General features: G+C 42.5%; 1 protein-coding gene across 1 annotated transcript in view; it reads right to left on the reverse strand.

The window, feature by feature from the left end:
• Nucleotides 1-19,421: 19,421 nt before the first annotated feature.
• The window catches only part of SLC25A22 (solute carrier family 25 member 22), a 54,693-nt gene continuing 51,399 nt past the window's right edge, over nucleotides 19,422-22,715 (reverse strand). Inside the window, exon 10 of the mRNA XM_075837597.1 lies at nucleotides 19,422-21,729. Coding sequence (XP_075693712.1) covers nucleotides 21,576-21,729 — 154 coding nt within the window. The 3' untranslated portion in view covers nucleotides 19,422-21,575. The remainder of the gene's footprint in view (nucleotides 21,730-22,715) is intronic.

A 22,715-nucleotide genomic window follows, 5' to 3' on the forward strand; every position in this document is an offset into this window, starting at 1 on the left:
CTCCACATATAGTCCACCCCTGTATATAGTGTTTCACAGATAGCCCACCCCTGTATATAGCCCCCCCTTGTACATATAGTCCACCCCTGTATATAGTGCTCCACTAGATAGTCCACCCCTGTATATAGTGCTCCACAGATAGCCCACCCCTGTATATACTATATACAAGGGTGGGCTATCTGTGGAGCACTATATACAGGGGTGGACTATATGTACAAGGGGGCTATATACAGGGGTGGGCTTTCTGTGGAGCACTATAGGGGGAGCTATTTGTGGGATACTATATACAGGGGTGGGCTATATCTACAGGGGGACTATATACAGGGGTGGGCTATATCTACAGGGGGACCATATCTACAGGGGGACCATATCTACAGGGCTGGGATATACACAGGGGGGCTATATCTACAGGGGGGCTATATCTACAGGGGGGGCTATATCTACAGGGGGGCTATATCTACAGGGGGGGCTATATCTACAGGGGTGGGCTATACACAGGGGGGCTATATCTACAGAGGGGGCTATATACAGGGGTGGGCTATACACAGGGGGGCTATATCTACAGGGGTGGGCTATACATAGGGGGGCTATATACAGGGATGGGCTATATACAGGGGGAATATATCTACAGGGGGCTATATCTACAGGGCTGGGCTATATCTACAGGGCTGGGCTATATCTACAGGGGGGACTATCTATGGAGCACCATATACAGGGGTGGGCTATATCTACAGGGGGCTATATACTATATAGCCCACCCCTGTATATGGTGCACTATAGACAGCCCACTCCAGTATATAGCCCCCCTGTAGATATAGTCCCCCTGTATATAGCCCCCCTGTAGATATAGTCCCCCTGTATATAGCCCAGCAGATATAGTCCCCCTGTATATAGCCCAGCCCTGTAGATATAGTCCCCCTGTATATAGCCCAGCCCTGTAGATATAGTCCCCCTGTATATAGTCCAGCCCTGTAGATATAGTCCCCCTGTATATAGCCCAGCCCTGTAGATATAGTCCCCCTGTATATAGCCCAGCCCTGTAGATATAGTCCCCCAGTAGATAGACAGCCCCCCCCGTAGATAAAGTTCCCCCCGTAGACAAAGTCCCCCCCGTGTAGACAAAGTCCCCCCTGTAGACAAAGTCCCCCCCGCAGATACAGCCACACACTTTTATTACAATAAAAAAACAATATTCAAACTCACCTTATTCCCGCTCCCACGTCGTCCGGCAGCCATGGAGACCTGCTCTCTTCTGCGCAGGTCTCCAGGGGGTTGAATGCGGCGTCTATGAAAGGCGCTGATTCCCTGTCAGTCAGTCAGCGCCTTTCATCGACGGAAGCGTCACTGGTACAAAAGGTACCAGTCGCTTCATTCGGGGAAAGGTGCTGAATGGCCGGGCACGGAACGTGCCCGGTCATTCATTGCTTCTAATTGTACCTGTGTCCTTGCGACACAGGTACAATTATAGTGCAGGAGGAGGGGGCGCTGGCGCCCCCCTCTGAACTGCGCCCGGGGCACATGCCCCGCTTGCCCCCCCCTAGCTACGCCCCTGCGTATGGGCAGGTGAAAGATTCTCTTTAAACAGATGCCGGTAAAGCCTATGGGTGACCTATAAACTACAATGGTATCCGTTTAACGGATACATCATGAAAACTATTGGCAAGCCCATTATAAATCCATTAACCCCTTCCCGACATTTGACGTATACATACGCCAAAGTCGGGTAGGGGAAGTATGGAGCGGGCTCACGGAGTGAACCCGCTTCATACGATGCCGGTGTCGGCTGTTTGTTACAGCCGATACTTCAGAGTAACTAGCGGCATTACGCTGGAGCGCGATCCCACTAGGTCAACAGAGACCGCAGCATTTAAATCGTTCGAAAGAGGGGGGCGACTCCCTCTAACAGCTTCTCGCGCCCCCCGCAATGCAATCGCTGGGGGGCGATGGTTGCCACGTCTGTCTGGGGGCCTATTGAAGGCCCCCAGGTCCGCCATCTTTGTACACCTATTAAGCCCTGCCAACACTTATTCTTGCAATGCAATTTTTGGTCCCCAGGTCCTGTTCTTTTACTCCGTGCCAAATAGATCTAAAGACAACAGGACTGATCTTGGAATGGAGATTATATTCCTCCTCATGAGAGGAAGACTCATGCCAGAACACTGGAAGGGAGTTCCACTGATTACACGTTACAAAAGAGGGAACGTTGGGAGTGACGTTTGGCAGTAGTCTTAGCAAGACCATGTCACGGAGGAATCTGATGTATGGATCCACTGATGACAAGACTTGAAGCTCCTTTATTCTTTTGGCAGATGTAAACCGTGCAGTCAGAGCCGGCCTTAGGGGTGTGCAACCTATACGAGTGCACAAAGTGCTGCATCCCCCCCTTACATGTTAGGGGGCTCCACTGGGCTCTGCTTCTGCTCTGCCCTCTGCCTTTAGTTTCACACATGGAGTAAACAAGAGCAGAGGAGGAAGCTCCACCCACAGCCCGTCCTGCAAGAAACTTGTGAGCTTATGCAGCAATGACAGATGGTAAGTGCCTATGTGTGTCTATGTGTGTATATATGTCTCTGTATGTATATGTGTATATGTCCCTGTATGTATATGTGTGTGTATAAGTCTCTGTTTGTATGTGTATATGTTCCAGTATGTGTGTTTATATATATGTCTGCATGTGTTTATGTCTCTTTGTAAGTGTGTGTGTTCAATATTAAAGTAGATATGAAGATATCTGTTCTGCCCCTATAAACTATGCTGCCCCTTATATACTATGCTGCCCCTTATATACTATGCTGCCCCCTACATACTATGCTGCCTCTTATATACTATGCTGCTCCTATATACTATGTTACCCCTTATATACTATGCTGCCCCTATATACAATGCTGCCCCTATATAATATGCTACCCCTTATATACTATTCTGCCCCTATATAGTATGCTATGCTGCCTCTTATATACTATGCTGCCCCTTATATACTATGCTGCTCCTATATACTATGTTACCCCTTATATACTATGCTGCCCCTATATACAATGCTGCCCCTATATACTATGCTACCCCTTATATACTATTCTGCCCCCTATATAGTATGCTGCCCCTTATATACTATGCTGCCCCTTAAGGGAAATACCACATTTTCATATATGGTCATCTATAAAACTTTAACCAGTTCATGGCAATTAATTCATGGAAATAATCATTTTAAAGTATAAAGTTTGCAGTCTCCAGTTTGGAGGTGCACCGCATGACATACTAGTGTATATATATATATATATATATATATATATATATATATAATATAAAAAAATGGTGACAGCACTCTGCAAACACTGATGTCACCTAAACACTATAAATAAATTAATATGCGTTGCTGCTAAATCTACTTACAATAGTGAGGCTCTTAGCACACATTTTGATCAAATTGTGCAATCCCGCCTGCCACGACAAGGCGACCTCTATAAGGTGGGAACCTACGCTGCTCGTACCCCCAGAACTGGGACTAAGCCTACATATACCTGGGGATGGTGGGAACCAGCATTAAACTAATTAAAATCACCCAGAGCAGAATGGGAGGAGTGAAAGATCAAAAATGGAGGCAGTCAACCCCACATATATGCAATACATAAGAGACAACAAAATTTGATCAGCACACTCCAACAAAATGAAACAAAACGTGTATACAGGTGCAAGGAAGCCTTAGGCTGGGTTCACACGACCTATTTTCAGACGTAAACGAGGCGTATTATGCCTCGTTTTACGTCTGAAAATAGGGCTACAATACGTCGGCAAACATCTGCCCATTCATTTGAATGGGTTTGCCGACGTACTGTGCAGACAACCTGTCATTTACGCGTCGTCGTTTGACAGCTGTCAAACGACGACGCGCAAAAATACAGCCTCGTCAAAAGAAGTGCAGGACACTTCTTTGCAACGTAATTTGAGCCGTTCTTCATTGAACTCAATGAAGAGCAGCTCAAAATTTACGGCTGTCAGAGAAGCCTCGCAAAATGCGAGGAGGAGCATTTACGTCTTAAACGAGGCAGCTGTTTTCTCCTGAAAACAGTCTGTCGTTTCAGACGTAAATGCCTGCTATCGTGTGCACATACCCTTAGGCTGGGTTCACACGAGCACCTTAACGTCCGTAATGGACGGACGTATTTCGGCCGGAAGTCCCGGACCGAACTCAGTGCAGGGAGCCGGGCTCCTAGCATCATAGTTATGTACAATGCTAGGAGTCCCTGCCTCTCTGCAGGACAACTGTCCCGTACTGTAATCATGTTTTCAGTATGGGACAGTAGTTCCACGGAGAGGCAGGGACTCCTAGCGTCGTAAATAACTACGATGCTAGGAGCCCGGCTCTTTGCACTGAGTTCGGTCCGGGACTTCCGGCCGAAAAATACGTCCGTCCATTACGGACGTTAATGTGCTCGTGTGAACCCAGCCTTTATACTTACACCCTCCTTCTCTTCTGCGCGTAGTCGGGCCTCCTACGATGACGTTGCAGGATATGTGACCACTGCAGCCTGAGATTGGCTGCAGCGCTCAAATAGGATGAAACGTTATCCCAGGAGGCCGGACTGCAGGAAGAAGGAGGGAGTTCTGGGTAAGTATGCGATTTTTGCATCGGAATGTCGCAACACTTGGCTTTCTGATGCGGGTTTTGCATCCCTATTGAATTCAATAGGGAAAACACGCAACAGAAAAGCAACGAAAATGCTGCTTAAATTGACATTCTGTGGATTTAAATTTCGCACCGCTGGTCAATTTATTAACGTTTACGCAGCGTGGGCATAAAATTTTAAAAATCTCATCCACTTTGCTGCTTCCGTGAATGCTTCGGAATTTCGGCACAGAATTCCGTTTTGGAAATTCAGCAGCATTTACGCTAGGTGGGAACCCGGCCTAACGACCCCATGCACATGACCATAAAAATTGTCAGGAATTGCGGTCCACAATTACGGACCCATTCACTTCTATTGACCACGGATACCTTGCCATATATTCACGGGAAGGTGTCCGGGCCGTAGATGTGTACCGCAAAAGATAGGACATGTCCATTCTTTTCCTGTTCACGGACCGTGCTCCCATACTTTATATGAGAGCACGACCCGCAAATGCGGATGACTGTCCGCGGCCGTGTGCATGGGGCCGTGTGCATGGAGCCTTACAGTACCACGCTTGTATTCAGTGATCTCTTTAGAACGACCCATTCTTTCACAAATGTGTGTAAAGGCGACTGCATGGCGAGGTGCTGGATTTTATACACCTCTTTCTTTCTTTCTTTCTCCACGTCTATAGCCAATTAAGGATTACCCAGTCCTCGGACATGCTAATTATATCATAACAGAGGCGTAGCTAGAGGTTTAGCACAGGGGGGGGGGGGCGAAACATATCTGGGTGGGCCCCAAAGCAGAGGCTGCCAAAACCCAGAAGCCGAGCAGGTGAGCAGCTAGAAGTACATTCACAATACATTCACGTATATACCAGCCATCATTCCTGTATATAACCTCCATCATCCAGGCTGGTATATACAGGTACGATGAGGGTTATATACAGTGATGATGGGGGTTGTATACAGTTATATACAGGGATGATGGCTGGTATATACAGGGATGATACAGGGGTTGTGTACAGAGATGATGGGGGTTATATACATGGATGATGGCTGCTCCAGCTATCATCCCCATATATAACCCACATCATCCCTGTATATATCAACCATCATTCCTTTATATAACCTCCATCTTATAATGCCCTTATAGGCCAGGCTGGTATATACAGGAATGATGGGTGTTATATACAGGGATGATGGGTAGTCCAGCCATCATCCCTGTATTAACCCCCTTCATCCCTTTTTAAAGCAGCCAATATCCCTGTATAATTTCAGAACGGGGTACATCGGGGAGGGGTGCTTGCTCACCCTCTCCTCACACGCAGGCAGGCTTCTTCTGTTCCTGGCGGGCAGTGTTAGAAGCGTGCACGTGCAGACCTGCCTAGCGTGCGCACACGTCTGCTAGCTTGAATGACTGTGTGGCCGCGCACAGTCAGGTGAGAGCGGCGGGAGAAGAGCGGAGCGACTGGAGCGGGGTGGGCCCCACCATCTCAGTAGGCCCAGGGCCACTGCCCCTCCCCGCTAGCTACGCTTCTGTATCATGAATATTTATTTATGGACGACCTCTCAATATCTCTTGTTATTGTTGAATATTTTTGTACTCTCAGCATGTCTTGTGTGATATGCTTACACTTGGTATATATGTATTTATGTGGGATACTTTATTTTATCTTTTATATGCCAAAATGTAATAAAAATAAGTGTATGAATTATTTTTTTTACAATTCTAGACTATTACAAATATTTACAGTACTGTATATGTGGTTTGTCAAATTTTCAAACTGATTTTGATGATTTTTCAGTGACTTTTTAAGTGATTTGAAGCACATTTTTTAATGTTATTTGAGTGATGTTTCTGTGATTTAGCATTTTATTTTCAGGGGTTTATCACTGCAGTTTTACAAATAAACCTAATATAAGGCCAGGCTCACACATTACCTATTTGATTAATTTGATAATAAAGTTGTCAGCATGTAAAAGTGCAGCTTATAAAGAGTGATGATATTATTCATAAATACTGTATGTTTTCAAACAGTTTTTATTGACTGCAAAAGAAGAAATAAAACATTTGACAAAAATAAACACTCCGTTTTTTGTCATTTGTGTCCACGACAATACAAAAGCAAATAACATCAAATAATATATACAAATTCGTAGCAGGTTAATAATCAGTGCAAAATCGTAACAAAGTACAAAATACAAATAAAGGCCATAAGGAGGGAAATGGTAATTTAGGGAGGGTAGGAAAGGAATGGACTTAGAGATGTCTTGTGATTCAAAATTAGGCATCTTGCATATATGGAGTTATCATAATCATTTCGTCTAGGTGTAAAGGAATCAGAAGGTTTCCACAAGAGGATTGTCTGCGGCGTCAAAGAGATCTTAGAAGAACAAATATCATTAATCAAATCAATTACCTGTTTCCAATAACCCTGAATCAAGGGGCATTGCCACCAAATGTGGAGCATAGACCCATGTTCAACATCACATCTCCAGCATACATCTGGTATCTCTGAATTGATCATATTTAGCCAAACAGGCGTTTTGTACCATCGTGACAGAAGTTTGTATGAATTTTCTCTTACTTTAATACATCGAGAAAACCCATGTGAGTTTTTCAAAATTCTTCTTCAGTGAATGTTAGTTGCATATCGGCCTCCCATTTGGAAAGAAAATCCGGTTTACCATTTCTTTTTTCAAATTCTTTTATTTTCCGTTTTCCAAAACACAAATAAGATAGTGCAGACATAAGCAGCACAGACATCGGCTCACGGGCCAGTATATGCAACTACAGTAAGTACGAGAAAAACAACCACACAGCTGAAACATTATAGAAATAGACATCTTATGCATCCTGAACCCGCAGCCATGCATAACGACCTGTAAGAAAACAGGACAGAAAGAGAGAGAGAAGCGAAAGAGAAGGGGGGGGGGCAGAGGGAAAAAAGGAAGGGTAGAAAACTGACATAACCCACCACTAGGCCTAGGAATTACACTCAAGAGGCCATAATGGTCCTAAACTCCACAGAAGATTGAAATCTGATCCAGTGACGCCACGTTTTGAGAAATTTAGCATGAGTCCCTCTCATGGATCCTCCATTCTCATAATCTCCTGGATCTTGCTGAACCACATGCCCACCGACGGAGGACCAGATTGTCTCCACAGCGCTCAGGAACGCACGCTCTAGCTGCATTCACCAGATGGCGAACCACTGAACGTCGGTACGTAGATAATGGAACATCACACAGATGGAGCAGGAAAAAGGCCGGAGAGCGCAGGAGGGGGAAATCCGTAAATTTGGAGGAGATGCGCCACACCTCCGACCAGAAATCTGTCAACTGCGGGCAATCCCAAAAGATGTATAAAATTGTGCCCACATGGTCTCCACATCTCCAACACAATGGTGAGACCGCGGGGATCATCACATGCAATCTGGAAGGCACTCTATACCATCGCGACAAGATCTTAAATCCCGCCTCCTGAAATCTGCTAGCCATGGAGGATTTATGTGTCATAGTGAACAATCGATCCTTATGTTCCGCAGTAAATGCTATACCCAAGTCCCTCTCCCAGCTAAGCAAGTACGAAGGTGTGGGAAGATTGGATGGAGAGATCAGTAGAGCATAAAGTCTGGACAGTGAGTGACGCAACGTGCCCGTGCCAGTGCAAAGAAGCTCGAAAGGGGAACTATCCCGCGTATATTCCGAGGGGTTAGGTAGGGATGCGAGAAAATGTCTCAACTGAGTAACCTGGTTTACCATTTATATCTAAGTCATAAGATATTCATAGGTAAAAGTCGTAGATTTTCTGATAGGAGATGATGAGTATCATTAATATCTTGCCAAACTCTCACAGGGCCCTGAAAGGGGTTTTCCCATGAGAGACATTTATGACATATCCACAGGATATGTCATAAATGTTAGATAAATGCTTGTCTCACCTCTGGGACCCGCACCTGTCTCCAGAACGGGGCCCCCTAAACGTCGTTCAGCCGCTCTGTGTTGCAGCTGAATGAGGCGAATTCCGACTATGAAAAAGGTTATATGGACGTAAATTACGTAAACAGCGTAGCTCACTGAGCTGCGCTGTTTCCGTAAGTCCCATAGAACTGAATGCAAGTTACAGAAACAGTGTAGCTCGCATGCTACGCTGCTTCTGTAACTGACATTCACTACTATGGGAGTTACGAAAACAGTGTAGCTCAGTGAGCTACGCTGTTTTCGTAACTCCCGACCATATATCCAGGAAGTGGCCGGGAGTCCGCGAGATAAGACAAAGCCAGCACAGGGTTTAGGGGCAGTGGCGGATCATCATTAGGGTGGCACCTGCCACGAGGAGAGGTGAGCTTCTGGTATGTGTTTATGTATGTCTATATATTGTGTGTGTGTGTGTGTGTGTGTGTATGTGTGTATATGGTCTCCTGGGATGACGTTTCACCCCATGTGACTGCTGCAGCCAATCTCAGACTGCAGCGTTCACATGAGATAAAACGTCATCCCAGAGCTGCAGTGTAGCGACGCTGTGTAGCACTATATACAAGGGAGGAGCGCTGTATGGCGCTATCTATGGGGGACTGTGTGATGCTATCTGTAGGGGTCTGTGTGTGGCGCTGTCTACAGGGGGATGTGTGTGATGCTATCTACAGGGGGAGGTGTGTGGCGCTATCTACAGTTGGATGTGTGTGGCGCTATCTACAGGGGATATGTGTGATGCTATCTACAGGGGGATGTGTGTGATACTATCTACAGGGGGGTGTGTGGCGCTATCTATGGGGGTGTGACACTATCTACATGGGGGTGGCGCTATCTACAGGGGCCACTGTGTATGTGGTGCTTTACTTTACAGTGTGTGACACATTTATATTCAGGGGTGCAGTGCATGGTGATATTATAATTAGGGGCATAGTGTGTGGTACCATGATAATTTTATCTTCGTTTATAGGTGTGGAAATGTTGGAAAAATGAGGAGCCGAAGACATCTGAGTGGCAAATTCTGTAGAAATGGGTCATAACCGGGAGAAGTCATCATGAGCTCTGGACCGGATAGAGTAGAAAAGAGGAAAAAAATGAATAGCATCTGAGATGTCGTCACCTGTGAGTCACTGGATTTGTAGAGAATCTGTCACCTCTCCTGACATGTTTATTAGAGGAAATCCTTGTATTCCACATAAAGTCTTTGTGCAGTCCAGACTGATAGAAAAATTGGTGTTACCATTTCCCTTGTCAGGAGGATGTGTCCCTGCAGCGTGTGATACTGTCAGTATGTAGGGACACAGCCCTGTGAAAGGGAAATCGTAACACCCATTTGTTAATGCTTGCGCAAAAAGGTAGTGTTAGCAATAGTTACGGCGTGGCAGGGTGGCGGTGGAGAAGGGGGCCCCAAGTTTGGGTAACAGCACAGGGCCTATGGTCTACTTAATCCACTGTTCAGGGGGGCCTGTTCTGGAGATAAGTGCGGGTCCCAGAGGTGGGACCCGCATCTATCTGACATTTATGACATATCCTGTGGATATCCTCAGAAAAAGCGTGGTTGAACAGTAGCACAGACAAAATCCTGAGAGAATTTGCAGTAAAAGCTCCCTCGTTTATTAAAGATACTGCGGACTTCTTGAAGAGGTTAAAAGATGTTGATTCTAGGGGTACTCCGCTCCTAGTCTCATTTGACGTAGTGGCGTTATACGCTAGCATCGAACATGACAGAGGCTTAAAGGCTATACAGAGTTGTCTCGCCAGCACCGGATGCGACCCAGGGAGTGGTCAATTCGTCCTCGCACTGTTGGAGCTGGTACTGAGAAGGAACTATTTCCTCTTCGGTGACCGGTTATACCAACAGCGTAGGGGGACAGCGATGGGGTCCAATGTGGCCCCCACGTATATGCTGACATCTTCATGTCCTCCTTCGAGGACGAATATTTCTACACCTCTATTTTTATGGGTCGCATTCGTTGCTGGTGGAGATATATTGATGATATCTTTGTATCTGGGATGGTGAAAATGACTCCTTGGATAATTTTCTTTTTGAACTCAACAGTTGTGTCCCGGCTCTGCAGTTCATCATGGTTTATTCAAGGAGTGAGCTGCAGTTCCTGGACACACTGGTACAATTGAAAGATGCTAGATTAACAACTGATTTGTTTATTAAACCGACGGACCGTAACAATTTGCTTTTTTTCAATAGTAATCATCCAAGATACATGGTTGACTCTCTCCCATGGAGCCAACTCCTGAGGTTTGACCGTATAGTATCTGACGAAACACAGAAACAGATCAGATTGACAGAAATGTGTGGGAAATTCAGACAAAGGGGGTACCCCATACATCTTATACAAAAACATAAGGATAGACTCATTACTGAAACAGTACAAGCTAATGTAAGGTCAGACAAGAAAGGATACCTTTTATTTCCACTTTTGGACGTCTAAGTGGTCGCATTTCAAATGTTCTACGTAGAAACTGCCCGAATTAAGTCCGTAAATAAGCCCTGTGAACATACCCTTTCTATTCAGGCTGGAGCATGAGTGGTGCCGACGAGAACTGTGGTGGAGAGGAGATCAGTACAGTACAGCAACAGACGCTTACCTCTGCACTGCGTGTCCACTCAGCTGTCATAAAACGGGCGCTGGTTTCTGAGACAGGCCGACGTCACATGACGATGTCAACACTGAGCGCCGAACATGCGATTTAAAAGAATGAGAGAACAGCAGCTATGGTGTCCTAATGCGCAAGCGCAGGATTTCGTGTGCGGTGGAGGGAGAGGAGGTGTCAATCAAAAACAAGGAGGCGGAGTTAACTCAGAATCGCTGGAGGTATGAAGATATGACTCTTTTTGAATGAAGATATGACTCTTTTATGTTCATTAGCATACAGTGCAGGAACACTAAAAAACGGAATACTAAAGGTACAGAGCCGTATTAGAAGATAATTATATATTATATAACAATGATTTTTCTTCCACTTCCACCAGGTATTGCTGGTTTAATAGGTGAAATGCTGGTGACAGGTTCCCTTTAAATGGAAAAATATTAATGTAGATTGACAGCCCAACGTAAATAACTTACTGTCAGTAATCCTGATGAATAATCTTTCCCCAACGTACGACAGCTGTTACATGAAGGTCACCTCTGCGATTTCAATGTGATTATAACGCCACTTATGGCACATAAGATTTTCTTTAAAGCATACCTATGATTTAAAAAACGATAAGCAGCTGTAGATTTATTATAAATGTACTTTAGCCACAAATACACAATTTCTTTCCTCATGCCTGCTGATTGCACAGGCTCTTCCTTGTGTGATGTCAGAGATGTGTTGTATGCCCTAAGCCAATCAGATGTCTCTCCCTGCTGCCCCCCCCCTCTCATAGCATACACAGTGAAGTAAAGATACTGCAGCTGCAACCCCCTCCTCCCTGTCTTCTATTTACAGTTTTACACCAGGCAGATTTTTTAGTAACTGCAGAAGTTTCTAAACAATTACAGAGAGCCTAAAGCGGGGAAAGGGGAACTACAGGATGGGGGAAGGAGAGGAAATGGCCCTTTGCCCTAATATAATACAATATATTACATATTATGCTGATTTATTGAAAACAACGCTAATGATAGGTACACTTTAAATAATTGCACAATCCAGACTACAATAATAAAATGGTATGTTACTGTTGCATAATGTAATAATGATTCCATGTTAAAGGGGTTTTCCAAGTTATTTTAAAAAATTGCCTACGGTATGAGGGATGCAAAAAAAAAAAAAAAGCCATTGCCCAACTCATGAATCCCCGTCGTTCCAGCGCCTTCACTTCCGTTCCTCCCCGCCGCTGTGTATTGACATAGCTGCAGTGATGACGTGCCCATATACCCACGTGATCGCTGCAGCCAATCACTGGTCTTAGTGTGTATACGGCACCGGATTGCTGAGGCCAGTGCTTGGCTGCGATTACGTGGGTATATGGGCACGTCATCGCTTCAGCTATGTCCATACACAGCGTCGGGGAGGAACGGAGCGGCGGCGCTGGAACGACGACAATGTGTGAGGTAAGTAATGGCTCTTTTTTTTTGCATCCCTCCTGCATTGGCTAATTTTTTAAATAACTCGGAAAACCCCTTTAAACATCAGCAGGTGATACTTTGTACTGAGACTATAGACAAGCATCATTACTTGCCAGCCTTATTTTGAATGGGCCAAAGATCTCTAATTGTTTTTACCCTTGGTGGCATATTCTTTCATGTTCATTGAATATACCTCGTAAACCATGTATATTGTAACCTCGTGGGGTTTAGTTATGAGGACCAGTGATAACTGCTCTGAACACCATTTTGCCTCAGAATAGCAGTATGGACCAGTAGAGGAATTTTCACGTCTGCCTGGAATTATTCGGCTATGTATAATCATCAGTTACGCGGCAGCATACGCATAAATTTATCAAATCAATCAGCTTTGTCAATTAGATTTATTGTACGTTACAATACATCAAACAAAATTACTAATTTTGTGTAAAACATTTTAAAATAACATTTTTGTATTGTCTTTAAAGCAGCATTTTCAATGACATTTCATTGTCTGGTTAATTACAATACTTTTCACAAAATCATAGATGACAAGTCCAAAGGGAACATGAAGAATCACGTAAGTAAACAAAAGAAGTGGATCAGCTCGGGAACACGATAACAACAAGAAAAACATGGACGAAGCAGATCTAGGAAACTTTGTGATTCCTGGGTGCAAATGGAATGTATTAGACCTGGGATTACAGCAAAAGTAATAGTTTTGCAGAGAGTCCCAGTTTATAGTCTGGTTAAACATTAAAAAAATATAGCACGTGTGTTACAACTGTACATCGTGTGTATTGGTGGTAGCCAGGTAATGGTCACCAATGCTACACTACTGATTTACGCCAAAGACAACAAATATTGCAAGTAATAACACAAATAGAGAAAATTCAGAGAAGGAAAAATAATGGTGACGTTGGCTCCATGTAAGCAATAAGTGCATTTAAAAGCATAAGGCTCAAACAAGTGATCTACAGAATAAGCAGCTTCCAAGACCTTTCCACACATAACTAGTGGTCTATTTCAACCTACATTGCACTAATTTATCACTACAACATACAATTCATGGTCAACAAGTGGCTTTGGTCCTTTCTAAAATGAAAAATGAAGCAACTTTGCAAATAGTCTTGATTAAAAATTTACCATAGTTTTGTGTCTACAGCTTCTATGCAGATCTATGTTTCTCCATGACAACAGACAACAAACAAACTCTATGTAGTCTGATACTGCAGTCATACTCTCTTCCCTCTGTCCCCTACCGCTTGCTAATCACCGAATGTATGTAACCGAAAAGTAAAGGACAGATGACAGTGAGTATAGCTGCAGAACAGACTGCACAGGGTTTGTTTGTAGTCTGTTACCATGGAGACATATAGACACAAAATAATAGGACATTTTTAATCAAGACTATTTGTAAAGTCGCTTCATTTTCATTTTAGATGCATTGAAACAATAAAAAAAGTTTGCGAAGGTGGAAGTAGTAAGTGATGCATAAGCCATACATTGTAGTAGACAGCGCATTTACATACATAAGTAGTATAGATAAAAATACTATTAGAATGTATTATAAAATAATACCATAATGTTGTATGTCCTACACTGCCTAGCACTGTCTACATTTAGCAGCATGTCCTCTGTGCACCATAGTAGGTTATGAGCATTGAGGTACTTTAGGAAATGCATACTCATATGCCCATGAGTCTATTCCATTGCACTCTAAGTTAAAGAGGCTCTGTCACCACATTATAAGTGCCCTATCTCCTACATAAGGAGATCGGCGCTATAATGTAGGTGACAGCAGTGCTTTTCATTTTAAAAAGATCTATTTTCACCACTTTATTAGCGATTTTAGATTTATGCTAATGAGTTTCTCAATGGACAACTGGGCGTGTTTTACTATTGACCAAGTGGGCGTTGTACAGAGGAGTGTATGACGCTGACCAATCACTGACCAATCAGCGTCATGCACTTCTCTCCATTCATTTAGGCAGCGCATAGGGATCCTTTTAGATCAGTATGTGCTGTCTTATACGAACACATTAACGATACTGAAGTGTTTAGACAGTGAATAGACATTCCACGGGTGTCTATTCACAATCCCGACACTTCGTTACTGTTTCTGTGGTAGTTACAGCAGAGCAAGCGTAATCTCGCGGGATTACGCTGTAGATGACAGATTACAGCGAGATTACGCTTGCTCTGCTGTAACTACCACAGAAACATTAACGAAGTGCAGGGAATGTGAATAGACATCCCGTGGAATGTCTATTCACTGTCTAAACACTTCAGTATCGTTAATGTGTTCGTATAAGACAGCACATAGTGATCTAAAAGGATCCCTATGCGCTGCCTAAACGAATGGAGAGAAGTGCATGACGCTGATTGGTCACTGATTGGTCAGCGTCATACACTCCTCTGTACAACGCCCACTTGGTCAATAGTAAAACACGCCCAGTTGTCCATTGAGTAACTCATTAGCATAAATCTAAAATCGCTAATAAAGTGGTGAAAATAGATCGTTTTTTTAAAAATAAAAAGCATTACTGTCACCTACATTATAGCGCCGATCTCCTTATGTAGGAGACAGGGCACTTATAATGTGGTGACAGAGCCTCTTTAAGTCACTCATAGTTCTTTATATTAAACATTAAATGGACAAACTTTGGACAATCCCTTTTTGCTGTCAGGACCCCCAGCGATCTGATGTAATCTCTGGAGCAAGTGTTCAATTTCTCTGCAGTGCCACCACAGGAAAAATAGAACATTCCGCTGTTTCCATAGAAAGCAGTGGGCTGTCCATGTAATGCATGAATGTGCTGGGTCCTCCAAAGAGGTGCTCTTTGTAGCTACTCTCCGGTTTGGCCGATAAATAAGGGCCCTAAAATGGGGACCCCCTCTACTAAGTTAAAAAAACTTTAATGGGGTATTTTCAAATGAAAAAAACAAAAACTATGTAAAATTTGCGCCTTTAACTGAAAGAAAAATTGTGTTTGTGACTTGCCATGATTCATAGAAAGTTTAGTTAACCGGAAATCGTCCGGCTAAAACATGCAATGCACCCTGACAAAAATTCTCGTATTATGTGACATTACATGGCTTTATCTGTATAAAAGGTTAACAGTAGGTGACATCATTGTTAGGTAAATAGGCACTCTCTGATACATCTAGGCAATGGTACGCATTTATACACAGTAGTCTATGCTGCCGCCAGCAAACTAATATTGTTTTATAGCTAGGCCAATAAAATATCCATTCAAGAAATGATAATCAACAGTGTACTATATTCCTATTCTAGGGGGCAGTACTTAGCATTGCTAACATTACCAGTATACACATCATTATATTACACAGGTCTGCATATATAGTCAATGATTTGTCTATTTGCGTTTTGGGTTGATGACTTGGATAGACAGGATACATTTAAACCTCATGGTTCTGAGAGTAGATTGTTTTCAGTTACCCATAAAAAAGTTGGTTAAATGAATGTTAGAATGTCCCTCCACTGATGAGACTCCAGCGATCAGCAGAAAGTGTTCAATTCTCCTACAGTGCCACTACAGTCGAAATTAAGTATTACACTGTAGAAATCAATGGGCTGTCCATGTAATGCATGGAGGTGTATGGTCCTCTGAAGCCGAGGGGACATTTTTTAAATATTTTAACCAATTCAGTCTACAATTAATCTTATAGCCATCGTGGAACCTAAATTCTTGCAAAATATATTTGTACAGTAGTTGGTGGTAATAGTTGAAAACTCTTTAGAGTCACTCTTCTTACAGATAGAATTATTATTCCTGAAAGCAGAGCAAAATATACAGTACTGTAACCATACCCTCTATAACTCCCTCTGGATACATTCGGGCTCAGCCAAGCCTGAAACTTAAATTAGGCTGAGTATGATTAATTAATGATCGCTCTTAACTGTGTTGTTTTTCCTGCCCCAAATAATTATGAAAATGCACAGTGATCATTTTATTACAGCTATTAGCAAAATCACAAAGGTTGGGAATTATTCATTTTAAATGGCTTCATTATTTACGATTATAAATTGTTTTTTGTTTTTCCCAATGTGTTGAAAATTTAAATTATTTTATGTAAGTAAGCCTGTTCATATTGTGGGATGGGTTATTTTTTATGAAGCACATATGTTTACTAGATGCATTTACATGAGAGCTTTCTTTTAAATTAATAATTCATTATAGTCGTTGAAAGCTATGTCCACCTTTGCAAGCAATTTTTTTATTGTCCCAATGCAAACTGCAATAGCAGACCAAGGCGTCTCCATGGTAACAGACTACAAACACACCCTACGTAGTCAACTCCTGCAGTAATACTCTTTTTCTATCTGTCCTCTACCTCTTACCGACCTTAGGAAGAGGTAGGGGAGAGATAGAAGGGAGTATGACTGCAGAATCAAAACTACAAACGGTTTTTGGTGGTCTGATACCATGAAGACGAATAGGTATGCATAGGAGCTGTAGACACAAAATGGTAGGATATTTTTAATCAAGACCATTTGCAATGTTGCTTCATTTTTCACTTGATAATTTAACAAAATTATTGCAATGGGTGACATACCCTTTAACTTGCATTATCCAGACAGGGGCAAATATATTTCTAATCACAGGGTGTGCGCCTTCTTGATGCATAAAGCACACGCTGCATGGGGGAGAGACTGGCACATGGCTCGAACATTGCACCAATGCTAATAAATATATGATTATTTCCTGATGTGACTGAGGAGCTCCTGCAGTTGGTATAGGCTAGAGATTCAGACCTCCAAACCTTTTCACTGCAGCATATTTTTGTTGTTAAATGGGTTGTCTCACAAATACAATCCCTTTTTTAATGGAAGCTGGCCTGTCGATCGGGTGATCAGCTGCAGGGAAAATGTAGCATTACATGGGGGCCATTAAAATTAATGGTCAATCAGATGGTTTGGGTCCACCAGAATAGGAGCCGATCTTATAGAACAGCTCTCAGTTTTATTTTTGAGAGTATTATCCTAAATGGGGGACCCCCCTTTATGGCATCCACATGCTCTAATAAGGTTTCTACAGATGGAGGTTCAACTCTTGAGACAACTCCTGTCAATTTTAATTATTTGTGAAGGACAGCATATAAATAAATAGGAGTATTAACATCTTACTGTGTCTGCTATTCATAGGAATGTTTTTCATAAAAAAATGAATAAACTTTAAGGGGTTCTCCGCTTTGGACAATACCTACTTGTTAGAAGGGTCTCTTGACAACAGTAGCTGTTATCTGTGGGGAAGTATGGCAGCATGTGTTCAATTTCCCTGCAGCGCCACCACAGGGGACAATAAGAATTACACAGAGGCCATTCACAACAATGGGGTTTCTGTGTAGTGCAGGACAGGGACAGGTCCTCCAGAGCGAGAGACACTTTATAGGGTCCTGAACAGAAGAACTTTCTCTATTAACGCTGAATTCTCTAACAGCTGGACAACCTCTTTAAGATGGAATTGTATTTTAGTTGTATTTAAATCTACCCATTATGCTTCATCTTTGTATTATTTTTACAAGGGCTCCATTGGGGATAGTTTTTAAATTCAGCAACACTAAGGTAAGTGGACATATTGCTCAGGTTGCAGCTATTTATTTATAGATAATAAAACAAGAATTAGTATTGGATTCATATTTGTAGGCAAAATCTTTTTTCCTGGAACTAATGCATTATTCCCAAACACCATAAAGCACTGGCTCACATCTACAGCATAAAGACAGTTTCTGTGTAATTTTGTACACTCCATAATGTAATAGTAGAAAACAAAATACAATCAGTTATACAATCTAAAATACACATCGCTGCTTCTTTTAAGTTACATCATGAACATTTAAGTGACATCTAAAAACACTACAGCAAATAAACATAATACCGATGACAAGTTCACTGCCACATGGGACTGCAACACACTGCTCATTCCCCAGCCTGCAAACAACTTTGGTCCTGGATCTGAGCACTCTCCAAGTACCTACACATAGTAGAGTCAGCTATTTTATAAAGTGAACCTATATTATGTTTCTTTGCTCACTACTTTTTAGTTTATCCACTTTTATGAAAATAAAGCTTAAAGTGTAGCTAAACGTTCGACAAACTTCTTACATGTCATAGTGACATGTCAGAAGTTTGGATTGGTGGGGGTCCGAGCACGGAGACCTCCACCAATCGCTCGAACGAAGCAGCTGAAGCGCTCGTGTGAACGTTCAGCCGCTTCGTTTCTGTGCGGCTTTTTCCAGAAAGCCAATGTATCGGAGTACGGGCTCATAGACTTTCTATTGAGTCCGTACACCGATACATTTATTTTCGGAAAAAGCCGAACAGACACGAAGCAGCTGAGCGCTCACACGAACGCTTCAGCTGCTTCGTTCTAGCGATTGGTGTGGGTCTCCGTGCTCGGACCCCCAACAATCCAAACTTCTGACAAGTCACTATGACATGTCAGTAGTTTGCCGAACGTTTAGCTACACTTTAATCATTATGTAATAAAAAGTTCTACAACTTTCAAATATACATTATGTTTAAATTCTTCACCATTATTCCAAGATCTCTATTTGCTACCAGTGAATATAAACTTTCTTAGCGACATCTAGAGTCTGAACGTCAGTACAAATGTACCAATTAGTACGTGTTCACATCAGCGTTCGGTTTCCATTGATGGGTTCCGTCAGACCTTTCCGTCGGAAGAACCCATCAACGGAAATGCAAACGGAAACCATAGCTTCCGTTTACATGTTTACATTACCATTGATGCATTACCATGGTTTTCGTTTGCCTTTCCGTTGATGGGTTCCACCGACAGAAAGGTCTGACGGAACCCATCGACGGAAACCGAACGCTGATGTGAACAGGCCCTTATCAATGTTACTAAAATGTATTCAATCTAGGCAATCTTCTGTGTGTAAAACAGCCCAGTTTGCACACTCATAGCTGTTACTTGCACTGATACGTTGTAGCAAACTTTCAGGACAAAAGAGAGATTTGTGCTGTTGATTTGTTTAGCTCACACAGGATTACCTATACAACAAAACTGCAGCAAATTATTAGCACTTAGGGCTCGTTTACATTTGCGTTGGAGCCTCCGTCGCAGATCTGGCAGAGATTACCGGAGACAATAGGGCAGCATGCTCCGCTATTGTCTCAGGTAAAATCATGGACAACCCAAAGGAATGCTGATGGAACCCATTAAAGTCAATGGGATCCGTCAGCCGCCGGCGGTGTCCGTTGTGCAATGAAACCGTTGCATAAAGCCTTATTAGGTTTGTACAGGTTATCAGAATCTGGATGTAAATAAGAATGGCTCTATTCACAGCAGGAAAACGAGATCTTGAAAAGTATTCTAGAAAATGTCATAACTTTTTATTATACAATGATTATTTATTTACATAATACTGGACAGACAATTTAAAAGGTTGGATCCATAAGAGTGGTTCAGTCAACAAAATAGAGTCTCCAATGTGTAGCTTACAGGTGTACTATAATATACCTGGCAACTTTTTTATGATGCCCCATCTTCTGAGATCATCACATCATCAAGAAGAGACGCTGTACAGAACTATATATAGTTTTATATAAATTGAACCAGAGGAATGATAAACCTTGTAAACCCAGACTGGAGCTGTGCTTCTCACCAAGAGTGAGTCTGGGGGGTGGTTTGATTAACAGCCTTCCAAATATAAGTATAGAGGAAGCAATCATGGTAAAATCGCGGGTTGCAGTGATCTCTTACGACCTCAATGGCGGAAAAAGTTGTGAGTCGCAAGTTGCCCACAATTTTACCACAACTAAAAGCCGCCGCAAAGGCCTACCATTATTTAAAACTATAAATCATCCTGTACAGCGTCCCGTCTTCTATCATGTGCTGCACTCAGAAGATGGGGCAACATACATATACATATATATATATATAAACATATATATATATATATACTGAACATTCCACTTTATAAGCAATTGCAGAATTGCCACAATGTATGAGTACACAGAAACACTCACAAATTTTACAAAGTACTGTCCGATTGTTCCACCCAACCAAGTAGAGTGAAACCTACCAAAGACCACCTCTTTGAGAAGACCACCCCCTTATCCAGACCAGATTTCCTGTGACAGATTTTCTGTCCCGCCATATACCATGCATACTGCTTATCTTGTTTGAGAAGACCACCCCCTAGAAGACCACTTTTCAATGCAATTTTGGGTGGTCATCTCAAAGAGCTTTCACTGTATGTCCTTCTTTTGTACATCATTATATATTATATAAGTTGTATATTTTTGATAAGTCATGTTCTCATCTGAAGGTATACAATTTAGTGTGTCATCTATTTGATAATTTGCAAAGTTTGTTAAGTCAGATTTTGGTATATGTGTTCTGAATACGTGGACATACATCTTCCAGATAATCCGGTAATTATAATAAATGATAATAAATCAAATTGTAATGACTTGAATGCTCACATACGTTCAGACATTCAATATTACCAATAAATACACATTCTAGAAATAAAAATGGGAAAATGGCCATGAGACCAGTATGTTGCCGTGCCATGCAGCTGAGCAAACACTAATGATACGATTGTACTTTCTAACACAAATACCTTCACAATCTGTTCCAGCAAGTTGTGAGTTAAATTGGCCTGAAGCAGATTTCTTTGAATGTACTTTCTTACCCATTTAGGTATGATTGTTTCATGCCTTCAAGTTCGGAAAGCTGGGTAGGTGGCTGAGAGGTTCTCAACACTTTTGGACCATACCACAACGCTGGTAAAAGAAGGTCTTCAACTGTGTAAACCCATGACCAATAAATAGGTAGGGGCAAGAAGAATCCATGAAAGTACTGGCAAGAAGAGCCAAACGTGAGGGAGCTAGTAAAGGGGGTACAATTTGATGGTTGTCATTAATCACGCTTGGAAGGTAAAAAGCTCAGAATAAATTCACCAATTCCTATAAAATAAATAACTTGTGCAATTCCAAAGAGCGGAGCAATGACCAAAGCTCTGCAGTATGCACCCTTCAGGAAAGCAGAGGGACCCTCGCTCCTCCAGATCTTCCTGCAATGGAAAATATACGATGTATTGGTGTTTATGGTTTCAACTTTTTAAATGTTTTGTGTTGCTATAACAACTATTTCTTTTAACTTTAAAATTCACATTTAATTAAAAATCAAGTTGCTCAGCAGTGACTTTCTGTGGTTCCTATATAAAAACACTGTGGCGCCTGAATAGGACAATAGTGGTCTCCACAACCAAGGGGCCTTCTACTCCCAAACCCTCCAACCCTTTCTAGAGTTGAAAACATGTTTCTCAATCAAAATAAAATTTTTACTAGGAGGCAGAAAAACCTGATTACAGTATGCAGCGTTTACTAATATGTATTACTTAGGGTTGGAGCTCCTTGTTCGCAACTCCGATGCCCGATCTGCCTGCCGTAGTCTATATTATAAGACTGAATTGCTGCATTGCTATGAAACCAACATCACCCAAGCACATGAATGCTATACATATGCCATGACCAAGTTTCATAGGGTACTCTTTTCTAATAAGGCCTGGTTCATCACGTTAGTTTCCTTCCGTCAGAAGATACATCAGAAGAAGTCCCAACGATACCTTAGATGGAAGGTAGCGACGTATCCCACTGTATAGGGATACAGTCAGATGTCACCCGAAGTACCCGGGGAAGCCCCTGATGTTGCTGTCCATGTATGTCAGCAGCTTTCAACTACGGAGTCCCCGGTCTGGGCATCGCAAGCCTTCTGGCCGGGGACTCCTGTCTTGGAAAAGCCCTTGATATCACTGACAGTGATGTTAGGAGCTTTAAGATGCTGGATTCTATTCCTGGAGGTGCCACTGACATCACTGTCCATTTATGGACAGTGACGTCAGGGGCTTTCCCAGGCCCGAGCACTTCCTGTTGCTCTTCCGTTAAGTTTTTTACGGGATCCCTCATTTTGGAATAGTGTAGTCTACTACGGTATTTCATTCTTAAAAAAAAGGTATACTGACATATACCAGCCACATGGAGGCCAAAAGGAAACTCT

Source organism: Rhinoderma darwinii, chromosome 9 (assembly GCF_050947455.1).
Source record: "Rhinoderma darwinii isolate aRhiDar2 chromosome 9, aRhiDar2.hap1, whole genome shotgun sequence".
NCBI classification, from domain to species: Eukaryota; Metazoa; Chordata; class Amphibia; order Anura; family Rhinodermatidae; genus Rhinoderma; species Rhinoderma darwinii.